Consider the following 19,745-nt stretch of genomic DNA (forward strand, 5'->3'; position numbering starts at 1 on the left):
GATCATTCCAAGCTTTTACTTGTTGTTAAACAAATGTTTAAACAACTCTATTCAATAAAAGTTAAATTATTTCAAATTTGTTATAACCATTTTGAAATTAGTGGCAAGGGCTGGACTGTTTCAGTTTTTGGGCTTAGAAATTTGGTTACACTATATAGACTTAAAGTAGTAGAAACATTGTACTTATAGATAAGATAAATATTAAATAACACATTTTTATACATTTCTAACACGTGGTATATTCTGGAAAAACTGTATTAACTCTAGAGCTACATAGAATAGGTTTGCTTGATAAGATATGATTCAATGAAGATATCAATTATGAAATAATATTAAAACTCTTACTGACATAATAAACATCTTTCTAATATACACAACCCAGGCATAAATGTGATACCAAACACTTAAAGAAAATAACCATTTATAAAAACTAAACTTACAATCATTATACACCAAACCTTTTACAAAAAACACTGATTCAGAAAACAGAATGAATGCGAAACAAACATTAAAAAATGTATTAATATGTAAATTAACAAAAACCTTTGAAACCAAAAAATTAAAGTGAACTATGACAAAAAATAACACCTTTCAATAATAATTACAATACCTGACAATTTGAAAATGTGTAACTTATCCATCTAACAGGGATCACAATACAATAGATACATGGATACCAATGAAAAACCCTTTTAATTAAGGAACAACTAAGAAATACCCTTGAAATAAAACATAAGTATTAATACATATAGAAAAAACAATGTTCATGCTTAGTCAGTTACAGTAAACTTCAAGTAAAAATTGATAATAATAACATACATAAAAATAAGAAAAAAAAGGAAAATAAGATACAGATACATACAATAATACACACAACCTTTAAATAAATAAATATACAAAATATGTAGTAACCTCAGCATCCAGTATGAGTTCCAACGCCTCTTATCCTTACTTGAGCCCTGAAAGTAGATCATATAAAGAAGCTGTTGATTTTTGTTTGGCTGCTGTTATGTCCTAAATTATTTCTTTGGCTAGGACCTACCTTGTTTGACCTAATGTTGTTCGTAGTCAGCAGACCATTTCTTCTAATCTGGTAGGTGGCATGGATTACTGTCCATGTTGGTCCTCTTCCTGGTTGTACAATGCCCAGACCTTCATCTATTTGGGAGCCATTTTCTTGCAGTGCTGCCTTAGAATTTTTATTTGCATCACTGTCAGGACTAAGGTGATGGTGGTGAATTGGTTGTTGGTAGGTGACCCCCTTGGTTATGGCTGGGGTAACTAGGAACCATTTTTGCAGGCTACTGCTTGGACTTTGGTATCTTATGCTTCATTGGCCCTGTGGTTCACCAATCCTCCTGATGTCTCAGACCAGCCATTCACTGTGAAGGTGGTTCTGTTTGACAAGGAAGGTGTTACTTTGGCAGATTGTGGGTGGTTGTGTAAGTGTCATGTACCTCCACAGTCACCACTGAAGGTGGTGGTGGGGGTGATTGAGCATCAACAGACACCCTATTCCTGCCTCCCTATTGTTCAACCACTTGTTGAAACTTCAGGATAGTGGTCCTGCCAGAGGTGAGCACACATCTGATGTCTTATTGTTGTGAGGCATCATCTGATGCCAAGATGTCTGCTGTTTTGTTGATGTTAATAAAAAAGAATAATTAAATGGTCATTTTTTTATTTCTAATCCCACTAAGGTTCAGTATACAATACCTTCTATTTGGTAAATTACACTATGAAATAGTGCAGTGTTAATATGAACCACAAAACTTTTCATTACATCAGTAAAAAATTAATTACAATACTATCTAAACAGTAAATATGTGGGCAAATAGTGTATTGATAATGCAATGTATAGATTTATTCCAGCATGTCAAATTCCAGAAGTAAAAACCAGAAAAACAGCATGAGGGAAGTCATAGTGGAATACACTATATAATTCTGTGCCAAATTCAAAATGATAAATTATTAAATGATCAAAATAGCTAATTTGACATGTAATATATATATGTATATATTTATGTAGCTATGGTAAAGAAACCAAATTTTATCTAAGATGCACTGCATTGCAGACATCTAATTGTTTTCTGTTTCTTGGTGAATTGCATTTAAAAAAATGCTTGCTCATCTTCACTACTCAGAAAACATTGTTTAAAATTCATTCAATGTTTATTTCCCCATGTCTGTTTTAAGCCAATCAGGACACACAAATCATATACTCTAAAAGAAACTAGGAAGTGCAGTATAGAAGTGGAGCCTGAAACATTAGAGCTCAATCTTGAGTGGAAAAGGTCAATTGTCTCAGAATCTTTTAAACTTTGAGTTCAGCAAAAACAAGTAAGGATAAAGGAGTCAAAAAAGAATAAAAAAAAGAGCCCTATAAAGTAATTACCAGAGAAACCTGCAGCAAGGACGTAAAACCATCGTTGTAACATTCTGCCCTCGAGAAAAGTGAATAGGGAGTAATAATGGTGAGCCAAGTATTTTTTTTATTGTACAGATTTGGTATAGGGGTGCATTGATGTAGATGAAGAGAATCACAAGTTTTAAATCACCATGGGCAATATAGTGGAGTATAAAGGCTGGAGCAAGCGAGATAAGATTCATACCAATGCTTAGATGGGCAGGGAAAAGAAACTTTTCTTGGGATAAAGCTAAAGTGTGAGAGGAGGTAAGTATTATGGGAAATAAATTTTTGGTATAAGAAAATATTAACCTTTGGATGTGGTGCAAAGGATGTAACCCCAGCATTCCCACTAACATCACATACTTTTGCCTCACTTACCATGCTGATGACCATTCCACATGTAGCTGGATAGCTGTTCATCAGTAATTGCAAGACAGTACTGGGACTTCACCCCCCCCCTCTTGGAAATATAACTACCCAAGCTAATTCTGTTTGCTTTCTGGACAGAAAACATTTTATTATGATGCGTGGTGTCAGTGGTTGAGTTAATGTACCAGATATTTTCCATAATAAATCACAAAATGCCTCTTGTGTATATGGGGTACTGTGGATTTCTCTCCCATATACGCTCATACAGTCCACTGTTTCTTGGCTCTATCTGGCCAATATTGGATAATTCTTCTGTGAAACACCAGTTCACCTGTTGCACAGGCAAAACTGATTGATAAGCTTTGTAATATATTCATTCCAAGAATGCCAAGACCAGAACCAAGACTGATGATAGATACAGTGCCTTGCAAAAGTATTCACCCCCTACCAATAGTGTCACATTTTAATGAAATACAAATAATGTAAATTTTTTTTTTAATGAATTTGGTTTTATTAAAAACTCTAGTGTATGAACACTGTTATGTATGAAGGAGGTTGAATGTCAGCAAAACCAGCAAAGAAAATATATAAATTGAAATTTGCTGATTACATAAGTATTCAACCCCCTAAGTCAGTACTTGGTGGAAGCACCTTTGGTATCAATTAGTGCTGCAAGTCTTTTTGGATAGGTCTCTACCAGCTTCACACAATAGGATTATGTAATTTTTGCCCATCCTTCCTTGCAAAATTACTCCAATTCTGACAAGTTTGTTGGGGATTGTTGATGGACTGCAATCTTAAAGTCTCACCATACATTTTCCATTAGATTCAAGTCAGGACTTTGACTGGGCCACTCCAGGACATTTACTTTCTTCTTTTGAAACCACTCCAGTGTGGCTTTGCCTTGTGCTTTGGGTCATTGTCCTGGTGAAATGTAAATTTTTGACCCAATTTTAGATTGTTGGCTGACTCAAGCAGGTTTTCCTCTAGGATTTTCCTGTACTTTGCACCATCCATCTTCCCCTCAATCCCAACAAGCTTCCCAGTCCCTCCTGCTGATGGGGAAGAATCCTCATAACATGATACTGCTACCACCTTGAATGACATTTGGATGGTGTTGACTGGGTGATGTGCTGTGTTGGACTTGCACCAGACATAATGCTTCAAATTTAGACCAAAAAGCTCAATTTTTGTCTCATCTGACTACAAAACCTTCTGCCACATGTCTGTAGTGTCATTTACATACTTTGTTGGAAACTCCATACGAGTAATGGCTTTTTTCTTGCCACTCACCCATACAGGCCAGCGTTGTGTAGGGACCAGGATATTGTTGATGTATGAACGCTGACTCCCATCTCAGATATGGAACTTTGCAAATCTTTCAAAGTTTCTGTTGGCTTCACAGTGACATCCCTAATCAGTTTCCTGCTTGCCTAGTTTGGTAGGGTAGCCTGATCTGGGTAGTGACTGGGTGGTATGAAGCATATTCCACTTTTTAATGATGGACTTCATCGTACTCAAAGGGATAATAAGCGACTTTGAAAATTTTCTTGTAACCTTCTCCTGATCTGTGTTTCTCTACTACTTTATCCCTGTCTTGTTTGGAAAGCTTCTTGGCCTTCATGGTTGGTTTATCGTGTCACTATATGAGTTGTAGCTTGAACAGATGCATTTACTTTGAAATCATGTCAAACCACTTTGATTACACACAGACAGAGACCATTACACTAATTTTATAATCTTTCAAACTAGTTTTTTGCACCTGAACTGATTTAGGATTGCTGTAGCAAAGGGGTCGAATACTTATGCAGTTGAGAATATTCTAATTTTTAAAAAAAATCTAACCTACTTACATAATATCGGTGTTTTTTTAGCTTCCTCAGTTTCGAGTAGATTGTGTAGATTCTAATTATAAAGTCCCATTTGAAAGTTTCCTGATCGCAATCTCACATGGCAACAAAATGTCAACTTTGCAGGAGGGTGAATACTTTTGCAAAGCATTGTACCTTTGTTTTGTAAATAAATTCTCCTACATAGTTGGAGTGGGAACTTTTTCTCTCTCCCTTGTTAGGGCAATAGATTAAAAAGTAACGTGGACCAGCTTTGGAAAATATTTAAGAACTTACAGAGCTATATGAAGGGTTAAAAGTAACATCAAAATTTTTTAAAGTATTTATTAATAAGAACTTTTGGGAGAAAGTAAAGAAGTGTGTATAATGATATTTTTAGCATGCTATATGTGTTGTATCCAGTGATGACAAGGCCTTTTGCTCAATACCAGGACTCTTAAGGCTGACTGGGATGTTAAAGATAAGCAAAATGCTAGAAAGGAGAATAAGCATTTAACTCACATTGAAGACTATCAGATGGCTGAAACTTAGAATGCTTTCTTTTGTTTTTACAAGAGAAAATATTAGCTTTATTACTCACCATAACTCCTTTTATTGTAAGGAAAAAGACTGAGAGATGAAAAATAGATAAAGCACCATGCCGAGCTTTAAATGATGGCAAATATTGGATATGTGAGCCTCTCTCTCTTATAAGTTTCTTAGGTCTGTAGATAGTGGGCAGGTGCCTGAGGACTGGACAGATATTTATGTTAATCCTATTTTTAAGGGGGATGATAAGAGTTGTCTAGGAAATTATGGGCCAGTTAGTCTTATTTCTGTAGTGGGAAAATTCTAGAGAACTTGATGAAATATGTTTTGCAAAATTATTTGAAAAAAAATGATATCATATGGAATCTAACATGGATTCTCCAAAGGGAAATCTTGTCTTACTAATCTGTTATTTGGTGTTGAAGATGTTTTCTGCACAAAGGAAGATGTATGGGCTCCATGCATTTAGATTTTCAAAAAGCTTTTCATAAAATACCACACAAAAGATTAGGTAAGAAAACCACATCTGTAGGGGTTTGGGAAGGACCAATAAATTGCTTTTAGTGAATGGGATGGGAGAAAACAAAATGTTGTTATTAATGGAGTCTAAATTATTCAAACTAAACCTATGTCACTAGTGGAGTGTATCAATAGTCAGTGCTTGGGCCTTTGTGTTTTCTTATTTACAGTAATAATATTGACAGGAAACAATTAATAAATTAGTGAAGTTCTATTGATGGAAAATAATAGTAAGTTAGTAAAGTTCTATCTTGAGAATGTTGAGTTACGTTATTTTTCAAGAATGAAAAGTTCTCTTCTTTGCTGTCTAAGCAATGGTATGAATTCTACTTCATTTGCTCCAGTCTTTATACCCCATTATATCGCCCCTAGTGATTCTAATCTCATGACTCTCTCCACCTATGTCAGTGCATCCTCTATACCGATCTGTATATTAGCTCCCCATTATTCTCTATTATTAACTTTTTTGAGACTGGCAAGATTATCAGACCCAAACACCACCTATCGTGAGGAGGAAGGGTGGGGATAGTGTGAAAGGAGGTAAATATTATTTGAAATACATTTTTGGTATAGGAAAATGTAAATTTCCGAAATACACCTGCATAGAAAAACAGGTGTTCAAAATGAGATTTAATAAAGTACATTAGTGGGGATCCACACTACTTCTGGAACAGGTATGCCCTTCGCCCAGATAAAGTGAAATATAAATGTGGGCAGTAAAAACCAACTGGCTACAGAGTCAGCATTGTTTATTACCATGTGATTTATCCAGACCCCAACCACACATACAAGGTTCCACATCTCATTGTTGGAATTATAGAGCCATGGACTCAAAGCTAGATCCAAGGTGTAGTGGCTACTGCATGGGGACTGCAATACAATATAATTGTATAACAAATATTTTATGAAGTGAACCCAACCTGAAAGTTACAGTATGTTGCATGTCGAGCCACTGGAATTACGAAGGGAAGGCAAGCAACATTTAAATTGACAAACCCTCACTCCAAGCTGAAGAAGCATAAAATGCAACAAACCTAATTTGGGAATCTGTGATGATTCTTTACTGGGATTGTAGATGTCCAACTTGGTTGTAGTTGGCTCCTATCTGCACTTTGCCTTAGCAATGGAGTCCCACCACTATTGGCATTTGTGGTGTACAAGGGTCATGTACTGCAGTTCCGAGTTTTTATCCTTCAGTCTCACATAGGCTTAACATGGGTTCTGCTGTATTGTACGAGTTTTCTCCTCCCCTTAATTCCATCATATTGTGCACACACCATTTCATGGGGGACTGGTTACAGCTGGCTACGTCTCGTCAATAGTTAGACTATCACATCCTACTTCTACTTTCAGATACAACCCAGGCAGGATTCTTTTTCGGGACTGCAACATCTATTCTTGCTCCAATTCAATATGTCATTAGTCTGTGTATTTTATTTTTCATCTCATCTATCAGTTGAGCTCAGCTGTCATCCATTCTGCTCAATGCTATAAAATAGGATGCTACATTACTTCTCTCTACTCCTCCCACTGCATGGATGGTTCTTTCTCTTCTTATCACCCTTCTAGCTTGCCATGTTCCATGAGTGATGCCTGTGGTAGTAGGTCCTTTGTCTCAATCCAAACAGATCTTCCTGACAGAATAGATGTTACATCACAAGGTTCAGTTGGATTTCCTATCATTTTACAGCTCAAATTGGTTGGTTGGCCTCTCTTTGGATCATCCAACTACTGGAAGTTTGGTTTCCAGTACCTCATCTTTGGGCCTTAGCAATAGATGCTTTCCATCTGGACAGGATGGGATTACCACTCTCAACCTTTCAACCTTCTCTTCACTTCATATGTTACCCAGGGTACAAAATATGATTTGTTCCAACCTATTGTCAGATCCTGTTGATCACACCAGATTGGCGGATACACCTGGGTTTCTGCGGCATTGGGGTTTAACTTCTAAGGTTGACATCTATCTGGTTCAGTTTTTGCTTTGTCCGAAAGTCACTTTTCTCAAAGATAATGACATGCATATCAGCAATGTTATTTTGCGAGGAGGTTTAACCCTTTTCAGTCAGTGGTGTCAACTTGGCTCTTTGACAGAGGCTTTTGCATTTTCCACAACTGCCATTGTTTATGGCAGCCTTATTGAATACCATTCGATTATCGCAACTACATAATTTGAATCCCCAGTATTCTCAGATTACTCACATTGTTTGAGAATGGTATATTTGGATATATTTAGGTTATGTGTTCTTTCTCTACACCTGTTTGTGAACTGACTATTATTTGCCATGCATCCCTTTTACCTGCAAATTTATTTCTTGTGGGGACAGTTTGTCCACAGACCACTTTCTAATTTTCTCTACATCATCAGACCAATTCTTCTTACACAACACTCAATCCTTTTCACCGATTCATCTTCTCCAGGTATATTCAGGTTACGTGTTCTTTCTCTGTACATATTTGTGACCTGACTCTTATATACCATGTATCCCCTTTACCTATGGGTTTATTTTTTGCTGCTCACTTTTCTCACTATGTCCCATCACATTTTGATCTTGAGCATATTTAGTAAGGGTCTTGAAGGTTTTGTTGCCAGCACTTATACCTTTAGAGATACTAGACAGAACTTTATTCTGAGCTCTTTTTGAAGGCGAGATATTTTCTGTGAGTCACATCTAATTAGATTACTCTTTTCTATGTTCTTAGCAGCCCGGTTGAATTGCTTGCTTGAGGTCACTTTGTGGACTGGTATATAGACCTCCCCAATACCTTTATCTCACATTATTTTTCTGATCTGTTAGTCTCTTCATTAGGTTTTTGTGTAACCCCTGTAGCTATCTTAACTATTTCTACTAGATTATTCAGAGGGATGAGTATGTTTATCTCTACCTTTTAGGGTCCGTTACCTTGTTTTCACAGGACCTCACTCTGTGGCGAGTGTTGTCCAGACAGGTGTGCTTTTATCACACCAATTCCACACTAGCAATCACTATTTCACTGTAATTACTACCAGTCGCAACAGGCTCTGAAGAAATGAGATGTTTCATGAGACCACCTAAAAGCTCACCAGGTGGTATTACCATACTATGTTGGACTCCCACTTTTGGACTGTCATGAGTAAAGCTAATGTTGTGGTCCAGTTGCCCCAGCCATCAATGTGGGATATTGAGACCAAAACCTCTCAATTCCAACCCAGAGTAGTGGAACCTCATCTATCTGGTGGGGGCTGGCCTATAGTTATGAATACTCGTGTACAATTCCACCCTCGATACAGAAACTAAGTTCAGGGTGAAGAGCATACCTCTTCTGGATGTAGTGTGGTTCCCCCACTCGGGTATTACCCATGATCTATGCAGATGCTTTCTGTATGGGTAATACCCTCACTGGTCCCTCCACCTTCCAATAATACTTACCTCCTCTGAAACTCTCCCAACCTTCCTCACCACTAAGAGCCTATGTTAGAGACTGGGGTGGTATCAGTCTCAAAAAATTGATAAAATTATCTGAATCAGGTGCTAATATACAGTACCAGGATAGAGGGTGCATTGATGTAGGTGGAAATTATCACAAGGCAAATATTACCAAGGGCAATTGAGTGGGGTTTAAAAGACTGGAGTAAGCGAGAAAAAATCAGACCAATGCTAGAAGAAACCCTGGCAGTCGAGTAATAGCTTGAAGTGTGAGAGGAGATAAGTATGATTGGAAATACATCTTCAGTTTAGGAAAATGTTAACATTCTGTATAAACAGGTGACCTTTCAGCATGGTGGTTCCCTTGTGGTATTGCCAGATCAACAATCCACAATGTGATGTGGTCCAAAAGCTAAATAAAAAAAAAAAGACATTTGAAACATTAAAACATTTACTTTATATTAAATCTGAAACAGAGGGTTATTTTCTGTATGGTGATATTACAGGGCATTTTTAGAAATGACAGGCCATCATAATCAAGAAAAAAGATGACAACAATGTTTTGACATGAACAATAACTTGTACGTATAAACTTAAACGGAGGAAAAATATATGCTAAAGACTACATTTTTAGATGGAATACACTCCACCATCTTCAGGAGACAAAGAAGACACGTAAAGTTTTTTTTATATACACAGTACATGGAAATGTACAATCATCTTGTACATTTACTGTGTATATAAATGAACTTTATGTATCTTCATTGTCTCCTGAAGATGGTGAAGTGTATCCTACCAAAGAATGTAGAGTTTTTAGCAGATATTTTTCTGATTTTAACTTCATATAAATTAAGTATATGTGCAATTTGACTAATTTTTTGAGTGACAAATTGCATACTCAGCTCTGCCCTTGGTGAAAGCATGACAGATCTGGTAAGTCTACAAGTAAAAGTGAACTCTCAGTCCATAATGGGCTTTCTGTATGAAGCTCTTGTAATGCACTTTAAATGTCTTACCTTAAAAGTTTTGCACATTAATTTATGGAGCTTTCTTTCCTCTGTCTTTTTTCTCTTGAAAATGTGGAAAACACTCCAAAGTTTGCTAAAAATGAGCAAAATCTCTATGAGCATATTTAGTAGCATTCATTCTCCATAAAAATTGTTGTGAGACAGAGAAAATAGATGGGAAATGAGGTGTAGCAGTAAAGTGGAGAACCTTGGCAGAAATGGCAAAGCAGTTGTTTCACTTTATGCTCAAAGCAGCCCATTTCACAGTAGAGATGTAGTCAAGATTTCTACTGTCTGAATTTGGTACATTTAATGCATTAAATTTAATAATAAACTTGAATTTTGCTTCTATGGAAAACTATATTCTACATTAAGATGTATCCAAAAAATATTTTTATTACGAAATACTTCTCTAATTCAGGCTTAAGTGCTTATTCTAAATATAGTAGATCCTGGAAGTTAAATGATGTGAATAAGAAAAGTGTGGGAAGCTTAAACAGCAGCAATATTTTATTCTTTGCATTATAGCCAGATATTTTATAACTGTATAGTTTCATTATTATGGGAAACAAGCCAAAATGCTGAAAATTTTATTTGCAATCTTTGACTTGTAGAATTTTGTTGTGGTGTGAGTTTTGTTCAAACTCAACTATTTATAATAGTTACTGTAGTAATGATATAGGGGTTATTTTATAAAATATTTTTATTTTTCAATATATGGGAAAGTTTATTATGAAATTGGTTTCCTTTTGAACTACTAAGTTAGCATGCCAAGTTTGGTTTAAGTCAGTCAACTTGTTTAGAAAGAGATGCATTCACAGGGAGAAAGTTTTCCTTGATACTGAATACTTGCTGCACGAGTATGTCTTAATATGTATAACTCATATGTGAAGAGTGCTTGTGCCCCAATTTTTATACTCATGTCTGTCTTGCTTCTCTTACCAGAGCTTGATAAATTAATTATTGTGCATATCAAAATGTTGGTGTTGTTATCTTATTTTCTATAGAAACTTTGCACAAGAGTTGTCAGTTTAATGTGTTGATCATGATCAAGTATGTTGTTAGTTCCAAAAACTGCACAATACTTAGGATGAAAAAATTAAACATTAGACATGTGGACTGCAATATGATATACCATTAAATTAATATTAATCTATTTCTTTTGGTGAAGTTAGAGTTGATATTTTGCTTACTTGACATACACCATATTATCAAAAGTCTTAGAACATCGAAGCTAGTAATGACCTGATCCCAACTATACTTTACACTTGCACAACTTTCAAAGAAGTAAAGAGCTATTTTTTTTTAAGTACATGTTTAATACTTCTAAAAAAAAGTTGTATATTTTTGTTTTAGGAGCAGGTGAAAATCTATTGTGAGTTATGTAACAAGTTGATATGTGGAGACTGTCAGTTATTGGATCATAAGGACCACAAATATCAGTTTCTTGCTACCGCTTACGAACAACATAAAGCCCATCTTAATGACCTTTTGTCCAAGATTCAGGAGAAACATAAATACGTCAGAAAAGGAATTGAATTAATTGGGAAAAGAGAAAAAGATGTGAATGACAGAGAGCATCAAGTAGCTCAGGAGATCAAGTTGTTTGTAATTAGGCAAGTAGTGAATGTTATCTGTGTATATATGTTACTTATTATTATTGTATTCACATATCAATTAAATACATGAAATCTAAAGTCTGATAATACAATGTTCCAAAACATACTTACCTCCCACTTGTAGCTGTTACTCCACTTCTTTGCCTATCTAAGTCTGATCTTTTCTTGGTCTTACTCACTTCTCCATCTCCCACTGCACAGATGTTTATCTTCTGGGCATCATTTGAATTCTTCGTGTCTTTGGGACAAGAAAACAAGCGATTCTTTTAATGGTCTTTAAGCAACCAGGAATCATACTTGTCTATTTCCTGGTTTCCTCAGTTTCGTTAGTTGGCATCATTTTTCGATCTTAAAGGTTTAAGTTGGAATGCTTCTACAAATTGGGTTCTCTGCTGCTGCCTTGTACAGAGTTCCATTCTCCTTATGAATGACTTGCTTTAGGGATTGGGTACATATACCAACAGTCGGGAATTACAGAGTATGCAGGGTGAACAAGGATTTCCCACACAATGTTTTAGTCCTTTTTTCTCTTCAACAGGCAAGGACTCATGGTCTGGGCTTCTTAAGGGATACATCATCAGGCTTCATTCTGACTATTCTGCTGTGGTGTCTTATGCTGCTCATCAAGGAGGCATGTGGTCTAGGACTTCTTATTTTAGAATTTTGGACCTCCTTTCTCGGAACTAGTCTTATCTTGTCACCCTTCTAACTTGTCATGTTGCATGAGTGATGCCTGTGGTAGCAGGTCCATTGTCTCAATCTAAACAGATTTTCCTGACAGAATAGATGTTACATCACAAGGTTCAGTTGGATTTCCTAACATTTTGCAGCTCAAATTGGTGGGTTGACCTTTCTTTGGATCACCCAACTACTGGCAGTTTGGTCTTCAGTACCTCATCTTTGGGCCTTAGCAATAGATGCTTTCCATCTGGACAGGATGGGGTTACCACTCTCAACCTTTTCTCCATTTCATATGTTACCCAGGGTACAAAATATGATTTGTTCCAACCTATTGTCTGATCCTGTTGATCACACCAGATTGGTGGATACACCCAGGTTTCTGTGGCATTGGGGTTTAACTTCTGAGGTTGACATGTATCTGGTTCAGTTTCTGCTTTGTCCGAAAGTCACGTTTCTCAAAGATAATGACATGCATATCAGCAATGTTATTTTGCAAGGAGGTTTAACCCTTTTCAATCAGTGGTGTCAACTTGGCTCTTGGACAGAGGTTTTTGCATTTTCCACAATTGCCATTGTTTATAGCAGCCTTATTGAATACCGTTCGATTATCACAACTACATACTTTTGAGTCTCCAATATTCTCCAGATTCTTCCCATCATTGTGGGAGCATTCCAGTTGCCTAACAGGTATATTCAGGTTATGTGTTCTTTCTCTGTACATATTTGTGACCTGACTCTTATATACCATGTATCCCCTTTACCTATGGGTTTATTTTTTGCTGCTCACTATGTCCAATCAGGTTTTGATCTTGGTCATATTCGGTGAGGGTCCTGAAGGTTTTGTTGCCAGCAGTTATACCTTTAGAGATACTAGGCAACACTTTATCCTGGGCTCTTTTTTGAAGGCGAGGTATCTTCTGTGAGTCACATCTAATCAGATTTCTCTTTTCTGTGTCTTTAGCAGCCCAGTTGAATTGCCTGCTTGAGGTCACTATGTGGACTGGTATATAGACCTCCCCAATACCTTTATCTCACATTATTTTTCTGATCTGTTAGTCTCTTCATTAGGTTTTTGCATAATCCCTGTAGCTATCTTAACTATTTCTACTAGATTATCCAGAGGGGTGAGTATGTTTAACTCTATCTTTCAGGGTCTGTTACCTTGTTTTCACAGGACCCCACTCTGTGGCGAGTGTTGTCCAGACAGGTGTGCTTTTATCACACCAATTCCACACTAGCAATCACTATTTCACTGTAATTACTACCAGTCGCAACAGGCTTTGTAGAAATGAGATGTTTCATGAGACCACCTAAGACCTCACCAGGTGGTATTATCATACTATGCTGGACTGCCACTTTTGGACTATCATGAGTAAAGCTAAAGGGGATCTTGCCAGTCCCTGCCAATCATCAGATTAAATAAGTCCGGCTCAGTTTGCTTTTAAAAATTTAGGGAACTTGGTTCACCTATTGCACTGTTTCTAGAGCACTTTTCCTCAGGACTCCCCAATGTGCATTATCCCCCAGATTCTACTAGTGAAGCTAGAGAGTCCTTACTACACCTGGTTTCCAGTCACTGGGGTGGTGGACAGAGACTTTTGATCCAGAGTGTTAGAGTGAATTATTCCATTCTTGGAGAAGAGGGCCCTCCTACTCGGATCCCTGGATGTTTTTTCACAGATGTAGGTAGGAGCAGCACCAGCCTATATGGGAACTTACTTGTAATACCGGTTGAGATTTAATGCTCAGCCATCTGGTTGGGGTGTGCATGGCCCTTATTTTTGAACAATATTGGTTCAGTATATTCTTTATGGAAGGAATTCCACTATCTCCTCATGATTCCAAATAGAGTGGCCTCATCCTGGGTCCTTGGTTGAGCACAGTTGTTCCACATCCTCCCCAGAATTCCAGAGGGAAGTGGAAGGCTCCTTGCCCACTCGGTTGGGGAGTGAGGATGAATGTTCATTATTCCAGACTGAATGAGTTTTGTTTTTTTGGTTTAGTAAAGCATACACGATCTCGTCATTCAAGCCTGCAGTGTTGCGTTTCGGGCTTCTTTATGGTAAGAGAAGGTTTGTCCGCTTACCTTCTCATCATAATTCTGGTGGTTTGGACTGCATCACACTATGGTTACAGGTTGGGATCCAATGAAAAGTATATCTATATAAAATTTGTGGTCCAATTGTCACAGCCACCAATGTGGGAAATGGAGACCAAAACCCCATAATTCCAACCCAGAGTAGCGGAAGTTCAGAGTGAAGAGCATACCTTTTCTGGATGTAGTGTGGTTCCCCCACTCGGGTACCACTCTTATCTTGGTAAACCCATGATCTATGCAAATATTTTTTGTATGGGTAATGCCTTCACTGGTCCCTCCACCTTCTCAATGTGGGATTCTAGCTATAAGTGGCACCGTAGGTAAGTATATTTTGGAAGTTAACCTTTTCCTAAATTGAAAATATATTTTCAAAAATACTTACCTCTGCTGAAACTCTCCCACCCTTCCTCACCACTAAGAGCCTGTGTTAGAGACTGGAATTGTATCAGTCTTGAAAAATGATAAAATTATCTGAATGAGGTGCCTATACTCAGTACCAGGATAGAGGGCACATTGACGTAGATGGAGAGTATCACGAGACAAATATCACCAAGGGCAATTGAGTGGGGTATGAAAGACTGGAGCAAGCGAGAAAATATCAGACTAATGCTTAGATGTTCTGATTTACATGTTCTGTCTGAAGAGTTTGTTAGAGTTAGTTTTATGATAACTATGTTTTACATGTTCTGTCTGAGGAGTTTGTTAGAGTTAGTATTATGATAACTATGACTTACATGTTCTGTCTGAAGAGTTTGTTAGAGTTAGTATTATGATAACTATGATTTACATGTTCTGTCTGATTATTATTTGTTGTTGCTTTGTGTAAAAGATTTGATTTTAAGGAGTTGTATTTTTCAGGAAAACTTTTACAATCCTGGTTTATGTGTTGAATGTGAGAGTGTTGCAATTGTACTTCATGTGTAGAAGAAACTACAATGCTGTATCTTACTTGTATAAACAAATAAAATGATAATGTCCAGTTTGGAGTTTTTTTAGCTGTAGTTTTTATTTCTTTGAGAAAAATGCAGAATCTTCCCAAAATATTTATTGGAACTAAATTGTAAAACCTGAAACTTCTTTTTTGAGGGGGTGATCATTTCACAAATGGCCTACATGCTGACTACTTTAGAGAAGTAGGAAAGATGATATTTAATATGAATAATAACCTAAACAGGTTAAATGCTTGTGGACTTAGGGATTACTACTTACTTCTATCATTGCTTGTATATCAGAACAACTGCAAGCTTGGTTCAAGCCATATTTCTATAAATCAGAATTGACATAAATTATGGCATTTTTAAAATTATTTTGAAATGCGTATTAAGTATATTTTTTGGCATTCAAAGCCCCATTGAAGATGCACAGACAAAAACAAATATGTATCAAATTTTTTGGGTTATTACTTTGTTAATTCTTTTTTTTTTAAACTTTATGTATTATGCTTTGATGCTAGGAAGGTTTCAACAGTAAGGGTAACATGCACTTCTGCTTATGGTTTAGGTAAAGTGTAAATCAAACAATTGGCCAGTTATTTATGTTACATTTCATGATATCTGCTTTCAGGTTCATCAGAAAATTGAGTCAGCGAGGAAAGCTACTTATTGAAGAATTAAATGATGCATGTAACAGTAAGAAACAAGTACTTTCAGTAAAGAATAAAAATCTTGTTGAACTGTCTGAAAAACTTCAGTATTGTATGAACTTCGTTGAAGAAGTAATTAACAGTGGGAGCTGTTTTGCCTTATTGTACAATAGAAAAGCCATGACAGAACAGGTGAGAGTTTTTGGTATAGGTTTCTTCACAGCTATAGCAGTCTGTATGTTCAGTGAGTGTAAAGATTAGTAATTCTTTTCTTGATTTTGCAATACATATGGTAATAACACATCCAAGCTAATTGTTTAAAGGTTTTTGTAAAATTTAGATGAGAAAACTAAACTTTTTAAAGTTGCACGAAGCCTTTATTTGTGAATTTATAAAGTGAAGTATCTTTGAGAGATTGTGTGTGTGTATGCCATTGAAAGACAGAGTTGTTGATTATGTCATTATAAAGAACAGTTAAGAAGTTGTACAAAAATATGTCATTGAAGTAGTTACAAGTATTCCTTATTTCTCTTATCAAGTCATTTAAAGCTATTCCTCATAGTGGTATTTTTTTTTCTCTTCTTTGCTTGATGGAACATGTCTAATCTGAATTGAAAACAATTTTAGTAAAAGTCATTTTCTATCTTGTTAAAAAAAAGGGCTACTAGATGAAGGTGGCTTAATGGAGACATGTATAACAAAGTTAGAGATGAACATAATAGGTTTCAGAAATTTAAACTGATGACCTAGATGGAAAGATTAAGAGGATTACAGAAGAGTTAGGGAATTAGTTAAAAAGAAAATCAGAATATTAAAAAGGTCTTATGAAGAACAGTTGGCATTTAATCTTAGTGCTAAGAGTAACAGTTTCTACAGATACATTAAAAGTAAGCTGAATGTGAGAATTGGAAGTGAACTGGACTTTTGAAGGATGGAGATTTAGTGTTTGTTGATGACTATAAGATTAATGAGCTTTTATAGGATTTTTTCCATTGGTTTTCATCAGGAAGGATATTTGTTGAATTCTTGACCTTAAACATTTGTTTGAAGGAAATGTTTTGGAAGTGTGTGATGTGCATATTAATCTGGAACTTTTTTGTTTAAAAAAAGTAAATTAATGGTTTGAAAACAGATGATGCTCCTAGATCTGATAATATTTAGCCTAAAGTTTTAAGAAAAAGGTTAGGAATAAAATTTCTAAACAGTTCCTTTGATGACTCATAATTTATACTTAGTTCACAGAAATTACTAGCAATATTTGTAACAAAGGGAAGGCTTTGGTTTTTGTATGATTTATCAATGAATTTGGAAGGTTTTTTGGGATGCAGTGGCATAACTTTGGTTGGAAAAGGGGAGATACAATTTCTGTTGTGGGGTATACATGAGAGTATTTTATCAAAAAAAAAGTCACAAACAAGTGTGGGGACATGCCCCCCACATTCCCTGTGAAAATGATGCCGGAATGATAAAAACAAGATGTTTATGCAACAAATTATTAATATTTTCTCTTGTACTTTTAATGAGTGTGAGCAGTTATGGAGAAGAAACATTGTAAAAGAATATGCCACATTTTTTAATTATGTATGCAGGCTTTCAGCTGTATGGTGCAGTACCCAGTCAAAAACTTGTATAGAAAATTAAAAATATGGCTTAATTTTCCTGTGAATATTTTTCCCATAAAACTTTATTCATTTGTATTATGTAACAATATAATTTTTTCTGCATGAAGGACTCTTATGTATAATTAAAAAATACAGTTTTTTGATAACTGGGTGTCTTATAGCAAAGCTTTTTAACTACTTTACAGCTACAGTATGTTCTAAACCAACGCTGTGAAGTTCCAAATCCAAATAATTCAGTAAATATCCAATTTTTATACGAGACTGAGTTTTTCAGTGATTACATAAGCCAACTTGGTTGCCTGATTGTTGATCATAAACCAGTAGAAGGTAAGCCACCTGTAGGAGTTTTAAGAAGTTTGGAGCCTTCACGAGAATCTCATCACTCAAATATCTCGCATGTAAGTAACAGTATTGTTTGTGGAGAAACTGGTGGTGTAGTATAAGTTATGTCTTGACAGATTATATCAATTGTTACATGGCTGTTTGTGGTATGCAGTGCACATGTGGTTATGTCTTGATTTGCTGTTGTCAAGTCATCATTTCTGATGCTTGGAATACTAAGTTTGTTGTTATAGGTAATAGCCATAGCTTATCAGGAACTTGAAACTAGGTTACTAAACAGTCGTCAAGTCAATTTGTGAACTGGCAACGTCTTGGATGCAGCAGACGTAAAAGACATGGTGGATATACTGATATCCCATTCACAACATTTTTGCTAGTATCATTTTCTAAGTGGAAATCAAATGGTTTCATTTAACTCATGAAGATGTACAAATGGATTTTCACCTCCTTTATTTTGTGCCAAAACACATTCTTACACAAGAGATGTTATAGCATGTTGATATTTTGATTAGATCACAGTTGTGGTTGATTTCCATTCATTATTTCTGTATTTAATAAATACACAAAATTAGCTAGGCTCTTGTAATGTTATGTTACCAGTAATATTTTGTAAAGAAAAATTACAAGTCCTGAGATGTGGAATTTATCATAAAATCTTTTTATTCAAAGGATAAAATGTTAAAAAAAATCTACACACACACAAAAAAATTAGAACATAGCTTTTAAGATTTTGCTTTTATTCAACAGTGAACACTATCAATACAATGCCATTTCGTCAGGAGTGGTGTATACTGCATATTGCATCTAAGCTCTGCATATATTCATTCACTTTATTTTATGGTTTCTAACATGTAGTCATTGGTATTTTACAGTGCAGAATAAAATGGTTCTTAATATATAAACTTTTTTGTAATTTTTATTATGCTATACATTCTTCCTGCAGCTGGCCATCAAACTCAACTATCAATGTATACAAAATCAATTTAGTACTATCCTTGCAGTAATATAAATGTTTGTTACTGTGTGTGTGACTGAAGGTTTGTGAACTTAGTACTATCCTTGCAGTAATATAAATGTTTGTTACTGTGTGTGTGACTGAAGGTTTGTGAATTTAGTACTATCCTTGCAGTAATATAAATGTTTGTTACTGTATGTGTGACTGAAGGTTTGTGAATTAAAGCAATATGCATATTTGTGTATATATTTTGGGTTTGAGGTTTAAAGATTTGTTTGTATGTAATAGATTTTGGCAGCAATGAATTTTCAAGTATTTGTGTGGCACCCTAGAAATATATCTGGAGTATTTCTCTAGCAATAGAATGAACAATATGTAAAAAAAAAAATAGTATGATAGTAAAACGTTTTGTTCGGGGCTATAATCTTCACACCCCCAAAGTCAAAAGAAATCTTATTTCATTATTGCCCTCTTTGTAAGTAATTTGGCTCAGTTATAAAATTAATAAAGAACATAATGTAATAAAAAATCACGGCTTCTATAATGTATAAATAAATCTAAGCAAAATGTAAAGATTATATACATCTAGTTCATACTTTAGTCACTATAGCTTGTAGATGACATACGTCTAGTTCCTACTTTAGTCAGTATAGTTTGTAGATGATATACATCTAGTTCCTACTTTAGTTAGTATAGCTTGTAGATGATATACATCTAGTTCCTACTTCAGTCAGTATAGCTAGTAGATGATATACA

At 35.6% G+C, this 19,745-nt stretch overlaps 1 protein-coding gene across 4 annotated transcripts in view; it reads left to right on the forward strand.

Annotated features, from left to right (window-relative positions):
* The window catches only part of LOC106471295 (transcription intermediary factor 1-alpha-like), a 60,035-nt gene that overhangs the window by 7,177 nt on the left and 33,113 nt on the right, over positions 1-19,745 (forward strand). For 3 of the 4 annotated variants that reach the window (XM_022399905.1, XM_022399906.1, XM_022399907.1), the window contains exons 3-5: positions 11,447-11,706; positions 16,052-16,262; positions 17,878-18,090. In XM_022399905.1, coding sequence (XP_022255613.1) covers positions 11,447-11,706; positions 16,052-16,262; positions 17,878-18,090 — 684 coding nt within the window. The remainder of the gene's footprint in view (positions 1-11,446; positions 11,707-16,051; positions 16,263-17,877; positions 18,091-19,745) is intronic. The other variant, XM_022399908.1, reaches the window with a different exon arrangement.

The sequence above is a fragment of the Limulus polyphemus genome, unplaced genomic scaffold, assembly GCF_000517525.1.
Source record: "Limulus polyphemus unplaced genomic scaffold, Limulus_polyphemus-2.1.2 Scaffold4522, whole genome shotgun sequence".
In the NCBI taxonomy this organism is placed as follows: domain Eukaryota; kingdom Metazoa; phylum Arthropoda; class Merostomata; order Xiphosura; family Limulidae; genus Limulus; species Limulus polyphemus.